The 7346-nt window shown below is 43.6% G+C and overlaps 1 protein-coding gene across 1 annotated transcript in view; it reads left to right on the plus strand.

Moving 5' to 3' along the window:
• Positions 1-5902: 5902 nt before the first annotated feature.
• Positions 5903-7346, plus strand: part of LOC107287966 (small serum protein 2-like) — an 11312-nt gene continuing 9868 nt past the window's right edge. The window contains exon 1 of the mRNA XM_029284250.1: positions 5903-5953. Within this exon, the coding sequence (XP_029140083.1) occupies positions 5903-5953 (51 nt within the window). The remainder of the gene's footprint in view (positions 5954-7346) is intronic.

Here is a 7346-nt window from a genome sequence, read left to right on the forward strand (position 1 = left end):
TATTAAATCTTTAGCGACCCATATTTTCATACGATAGTCCTGAAATGTAGAGAAGTGTTACAATCACCAAACCATCAAGGGCTGTTGGGCTGAGGACACAACCTCTTAGGCCTCTTCTGCATCAGAAGACCCTTTGAGAGCTGTATGCAATGAAATTTCATTTTGATGTATGCCGATTGGTGTACTTTCAAAGTGACAATAAAGTTATTATTATTATTATTATTATTATTATTATTATTATTATTATTATTATTATTATTATTATTATTATTATTATTATTATTATTATTATTATTATCAATATTGGAACCAATACCTGATGTTGGAACTTTTGAATACATCCCCCCCGGATAAAAATTGTTTACTTTAGAGAACTTCAGCAATTGTTTAAAATAGTAGTAAATAGAAATGGATGAAAAACATTGATATCTATGTGGTTAAAAAACTCAAAATCCTCTTATTCCTGCACAACTGAAACAGACTAAGGATGCTAATTTTTGACCATTCAGGTTAGCTGAAGGCATAAAGAAGTCATCTACTGCCCAAAATGAAAGCTATTTCCCACCTCTCGGAAAGTGAAGATTATCTACCAGGGAAGGTGAGTGGTCAGGAGAAGGACTAGAAGATTTCTTTCCCCCCAAGCTCAGCTCTTGAGAGCCATCACTGATGTGCTCCTTGCCTTCTGCAGTGACATCACGTTTCATCATCAGCTTCTACTCTGGAAATTCTCTTGGCATCTCAGAATGTCCAGGGTTACCATAGGGACAGGAGTAAACACTTTTAAATGATTCCAGCCTTACTGACCATTTTTTACTGGATGCTAAGTGCTTGTCAGGCAGTGTCCATATCTATCATTGTTCGAGATATAATATTTTCCCCATCATGGCAGGTAGGAATTGGGCCATCTTGCTGTTTGAAGGAATCTCTCCTTTCTCCAGAAGACCCAGTTAGAGGGAAATAGTTGCATAACAGAGGCAGAGCTGGGGAAAGGAGAAGGTTTTGGGGTGGGCTATACAAGAGAAGGAAATGATAGAAAGAAATTCAGAAGAAAACCAAGAGGGTGAGCCATCTTTCAATCCAATTTTGGGAAATTCTTGACTTTGTTTCTTGGATGTGCTCATATATTTGGCACTATATTCAGTGGAGTTTCATATCCACCTCCAATAAATATTTCCTAATCTAGTTTTTGATAGAAACATCTATTTAATTCTATTTCCTCATCACATCAAAAGTTTAGCAGGCCAAGAAGACAGTTTGGTACTCTTTGAAGCCTAACCCTAACTCTAACCCTCCCTGACATTTCATGATCAGGACCTAGATCCAAAAAAGAATCACAGATGTTCTCTGATTGAAACAGAAAATATGGTTTCTGACTTCTGTTCTTTTTATATGTGTTTTACAGATCAGGTGCATAACACAGACACCCCGGAAAATCAGAACCTTCCGCCTCGCAGTTGCCCAATACTAATAGCTGTATCCGCTCTAGGAAGCAATCTTCCTAACTTCTCTGGAATGGCAACACCAGTTCTGAGCAACCTTTGGATCCAGCCTCCTTTTCCCCATCTGCCTGTTCGGTTGATCCCAGGCAACACCAGCCTCCAAACATTTCTACCTCCAGGAGTTTCGCACCTCCAAACCGTCCATGGGGAACAGCTGCAGCTAGCCAACTTGGCAGCCTGTAACCCTCCCGTCTCTGCCTTTCCTCAGCCTTTCTACGCACCTCCGCCACCTCAGTATGAAACTCTTGCTGACACTGGCAACCATCAGCAGATCCCCAGGCCACCCTACCCCCACCATCGGCTTTCAGGTCCTTCTTTGCAAGGTGAGGGCTACTTGTGCAATCCTGGAACTTGGTCTCTCATCCCCAGAATGCCATAGATTAGACCTAGCCAGAGATGTACGACACCTGTGCCAACACTCCTGGAGGTCTTTAAATAAAGGTTAGAGCTAGAGTAAGAGATGTTTCTTGAAGACCGAGATGCTTTAACATAGGTTTCTTGAGTTAATTTATGAAACAGGACCAGCTGCTTGGTATGCACAGGACTGAGTGAAGAGCTATCTCCATCCTCTTCTGCATCTTCATCCACTTCCGTAGAACTCTGAAGGACAACTTGATAGGAGTCACAGACAGATTGAGCCACCAAGACAGGATCAGCTTTGAAGGTACAGAGTCCACTCAGTTTCTCTTGTTGACTCTTTCAGAGGTCAGAGCCCCTGAAGACACTTTCCATCTTCCAGGATCTCTGGATCAGCCAAGAAGTAGCCACCATCAGTTTGTGGGATCACCTTTGGCTCCTTCTTCATCTTTACACTATGATTTGGAGGACATTCCTCATCTCCTTCCTGGGTTGGAAGGTGAGTGCTAATCATACTTGGTACCAGGTATTACCTGCAGATACTGACTTTTGCTATCCTTTGGATGATATCCTGGACTTCAAGACTGGTGAAGATTTAACCCAGCTGGGAGAAAGATGGTAGAGCATGTTTCCTTGAAGAATCACCTCTTGACTTCTTTCTTTCAGTGGGCCAAGCTCCAGGAGGACACCCGTCAGATACCAGTATGGAGATTGAGGTCCCACAGGCCTCTCCAGACCAAGAAGCATCAGAGCCAGACCATGGCGAAAGTTTTGGGCTGAGTGGTGAGTGCCAAAGCATTGCAGATGAGAAGACTGTCCACCAACCGAGGGTAGATACTTTATAAGATGCCTGAAGCTGCTCTTCCAAGATGTGTGAAATGTTGCTCTGGGTTTTAGAGAAGACAACCCATTCAGAATTATCCCCAATCAATAACAGACGTCAATCCAGAGACTTACTGGCCTGGTGTTCATCAGCTGAACCAATTTTGCTGAAAATTCCCAGGCTTGTAGATTGTAGACTGCCTATTCTAATACTGTGAACCAGGAATGAAGTTGTTCCTTTGGGAATGGCGTGCGCAGGTTGAAGACAGTCCTTTTTCCTTTCCTCATAGTAGAGCTGGGGCAAATGGGGATATTGAAAAAGGATGGGAGCCTAAAAGTAGCGCAACATTTGTTTGAGCAACCTGGTTGGTATCCTCCAAAGACATATTCTTTCTTTCTTTCTTTCTTTCTTTCTTTCTTTCTTTCTTTCTTTCTTTCTTTCTTTCTTTCTTTCTTTCTTTCTCTCTCTCTCTCTCTCTCTCTCTCTCTCTCTCTCTCTTTCTTTCTTTCTTTCTCTCTCTCTTTTTCTTTCTTTCTTTCTTTCTTTTTCTTTTTCTTTCTTTCTGTTACTTCCTTCCTTTCTTTTTCTCTTTCTTTCTTTCTTTCTTTCTGTTACTTTCTTCCTTTCTTTTTCTCTTTCTTTCTTTCTTACTTTCTCTTTCTTTCTTTCTTTCCTTCCTTTCTTCCTTCCTTTCTTTTTCTGTCTTTCTTTTTTTCTTTCTTTCCTTCCTTCCTTCCACTTTCAGAGATCTGGGTTCATACTGGGCAGGAGTAGGGCGATGCATCATCACCTTCCTGGGAAGAACATGGAGGATCTCATTTGTCAGGCATAAAGGATGAGTTGAATGTGTAGCAGGGGTTCCAGACTGAGTTTCCTGACAATGAACAGTTTTTTCCTTCTATCCCTTCCAGATAGTCAGTTCCATCCGCCATCAAAAGGGAAAGGGAAAAGAAAAATCCCTTGGACTGAAGAAGAGCCTTCAGCGAAAAAATCCAAGGAGGAGGAGAAAACTCAGCCTCCAATGCCATCTAAGACCAGGGCAAAAAGGCAGCAGCGAAACAAACCTTGCAAAAATATCTCTGTAAAGGTGGCAGAAGGTGATCCTAAAACAAAAATATTCCCCTGTGTTCTGGAAGCCATGCAAAATCAGCTCCAGGATAAGATGCCTACTGAACTTCTGACCATACATGAAGACCCAAAGGTTGCGCTTCTTGAACTTCTTGCACAACAGCCTGGTGAACAATGTGACTCTTCTGCTTCCAAAGATTCTCAGACGGTCCACACCCCTTCAGGCTTGGAGAAGAGTCCGCCTAAAAGCCAAAATAAACAGGAAGCAAGGAAAAATGTGAGCCTGTGTGGGACAAAAAGCAGAAAGTGCTGCCCCAGAAGAGAAGCAGAAGGAGCCCCAAAGCCAGTGCTAAAGACCAACCTGGCTTGTAAACTGATGGAATCTGTGCAAGTGTTTCACCCACTGGGGAAGCCGAACGTTTCGTCTCTACCAAGCAAGAAAGTCCATTCCGTTCTACCTCACGAGCCTGTTCCAGACAATCTTATCACAAAGGCAAAGCTTTCGCCCAAATCATCAGCTAATCCATCTTCCCAACCTCTGATCACTGCACTGAAGCCACCATTGCACTTTCTACCTGCCTCTCAGCTGCATCCCCAATACAAGCCACCAGCATCCTCCGTGTCAGAATTACCTTCATACCCCCTATCCAAACCTTCATCCCATCGTCTGACCAAGCCACAATCACCGCCTTGGCAGAAACGCTCGTTAATTCCTGTGCCTGTGCCTACTCAGCCACCAAAGACCCGGGGGAAGCAGGTGCCCCTTGCCACAATCCCACCTGCAACAAAGACCTCGGATTTTGCACTTCCACCCAGCAGGGGCTGGACAACCCAGGCTGCAGCTTCTGGAAAAACCATCATTCTAGCACCAAATGTTGGACAGTCAAGCAATATTGCAGCACCAGCCAAAGACCCAGTGCCCAAAGGTCCATCTTCATCGCCACCATATAAGGGGGATGCGTTCAGACCCTGGAGAATGCCACCCCCCGACCTGGAGGTCTCGCAACCCATCACGGATGAACAACGGCCCATTCGGGAGAAGATGAAGCGAGAAGCTCAGAAGGAGAGGGAGGAGGCAGCCTGCTGGACCTCGTTGGGGAGAATCAAGGTTTTCAAGGAGCGGGAGAAAGAAATGGACATATCCTTACATTATGGCTATCCCAGCTTTGGCTGTCCTTGGAGAACGTCCACTTGGGCTTGTCCATCTGGAAGACTACAGGCTGGGAACGTACAACAGTTGGGATTGGACTTTCAGTCAACAATGAGGGGGTCATCAACCAATATGTCCCATGACCGCATTGCTTAGCAATCACCATCCCAGCGGTCACGCTTGTGGTCGTTCACTGAGAAGAGAGGGTCGTTATGCAAACACCCATCCCAGTACAAACAGTCCAGGCTTGGCCCCTCCTCAAAAAGCTCAACTCCCCCCCCCCCCACTTCCCTGTCTACCCCTAATCTGCCCTATGGCTGCCCTAAACCCGGGGCCAAACCCCAGGAAGCCACAGCCATGCAGCCTGATCGCAGCCCCCACCTAAAACCGAGGGTCCTCATTCATTTGGCCATGGCCATCCTCTTGAATTTTAGAGCCCCAGTCCACTCTCCCACCAGGGACATCCTTGATTTTAACTAACAGGCTTCAAATGGGCTTCACACATACGTCCACTGGTTGCTGCTAAGGAATTTAAAAAAGAAATGTATTTATTTGGATTTTTTTGTTTATAGAGTATAACTTAATATATCAAATATTTGAAATTAGACTTCCTTTTAACATAACATTTAGAAACAAAAGATTCTTTTTTTTACCATAAGTGTACTGTTTTAGACTAGTTAAACATTCTTGTTCACTGCTATTACATTATTATGAATTCAATTAATAACCCTATTACCTTGAGTATCTTGCTAATTACTGATTTGATTGTAATATTTAAAGTTAAGTTAAAGTTCTCAATATATTAAAATGTTTTCAAAATATAAAAAACGGTTCCATATTCTTGTAAGAGAAAAAACCCTAATCATCCTAAAAAGTAAGTAAATATTACACCCACTTCTTTCTTTTTGTTTCTTCGTTCCAAAAATGAACTGGATGGAGAATCTCTTCAGCCCCTTCACTCCCCCAGGTTAGCTGAAGGCATAAAGAAGTCATCTACTGCCCAAAATGAAAGCTATTTCCCACCTCTCGGAAAGTGAAGATTATCTACCAGGGAAGGTGAGTGGTCAGGAGAAGGACTAGAAGATTTCTTTCCCCCCAAGCTCAGCTCTTGAGAGCCATCACTGATGCGTTCTTTGCCTTCTGCAGTGACATCATGTTTCATCATCAGCTTCTACTCTGGAAATTCTCTTGGCATCTCAGAATGTCCAGGGTTACCATAGGGACAGGAGTAAACACTTTTAAATGATTCCAGCCTTACTGACCATTTTTTACCGGACGCTGAGTGGTTAGCAGGCAGCGTCCATATCTACCATCGTTTGAGATATAATATTTTCCCCACCATGGCAGGTAGGAATTGGGCCATCTTGCTCTTTGAAGGAATCTCTCCTTTCTCCAGAAGACCCAGTTAGAGGGAAATAGTTGCATAACAGAGGCAGAGTTGGGGAAAGGAGAAGGTTTTGGGGTGGGCTATACAAGAGAAGGAAATGATAGAAAGAAATTCAGAAGAAAACCATGAGGGTGAGCCATCTTTCAATCCAATTTTGGGAAATTCTTGATTTCTTTTTCTTAGAAGTACTCATATATTTCACCCTAAATTCAGTGGGGTTTCATATCCATTTCCAAAAAATACTTTTCACTGTAGTTATTGATAGAAACAGATATTTAATTCTATTTCCAAACTGCCTTGCTTTATTTGTATGTGGCCAAGAAGACAGTTTGGTACTCTTTGAGGCATTACTGGGAATACTATCTACTCCTTGGAGCAAAGCAGCGCTGTGCACCTTCAACAGAAAGATCCACGGGAGAGTACGCAACTCCCCTCGAGCAAAATTCCACTTCTTGGAGTAGGACAGTCAATCGCCTGGTGGTCTACACTCCCGGGTACTCAACACGGGCAGGGGGTATTTTGTGGGAATCTGAGATGAGGCTGCACATCTGGCTGTTTCAACTTCTCACATTCTGCTGGAGATGTTCAGTCTCTCCATAGTTCGATCTTTTTCTGCCCCTGTTGATCTGAAGCTGATGAAATACTTTCCTATTATCACATCTACAAAACAAACACCAACTACTCACGAAGCAAATATTTTCCTTCTGGCAGTGGATTCTTTGGCACAACTTGCACCCAGGATTTTTTTTTCATGTGCACAAGGGTTGGTCTTGGTTTTTGTATAAATTTAAGGAGCCGACCCGAGGGAGAGGTATCCCTCCTTCTCCTTCCTCCCTACCAAGAGTTTCCTGGGTCTTCCCCAAAGCCAAGATGGTAAGTAAAATGCCTTTTTCTTTCTCCACAACCAGAACTCGGTTTAACCTGGACGTGAGGAGAGAGTGGCGGGAGGAACGAGGTGGCCCCTTTGGGACAGTCACTCTCCCGCAGCCGCACCCAGAGTCGTAGCTAAGGTTAAAATAATAAGGGGATGGTTCTGTACATTGTAAAGAATTAAATAAAGAG

This window comes from Protobothrops mucrosquamatus, unplaced genomic scaffold (assembly GCF_001527695.2).
Source record: "Protobothrops mucrosquamatus isolate PMUCROS unplaced genomic scaffold, P.Mucros_1.0 scaffold462, whole genome shotgun sequence".
NCBI lineage: Eukaryota > Metazoa > Chordata > Lepidosauria > Squamata > Viperidae > Protobothrops > Protobothrops mucrosquamatus.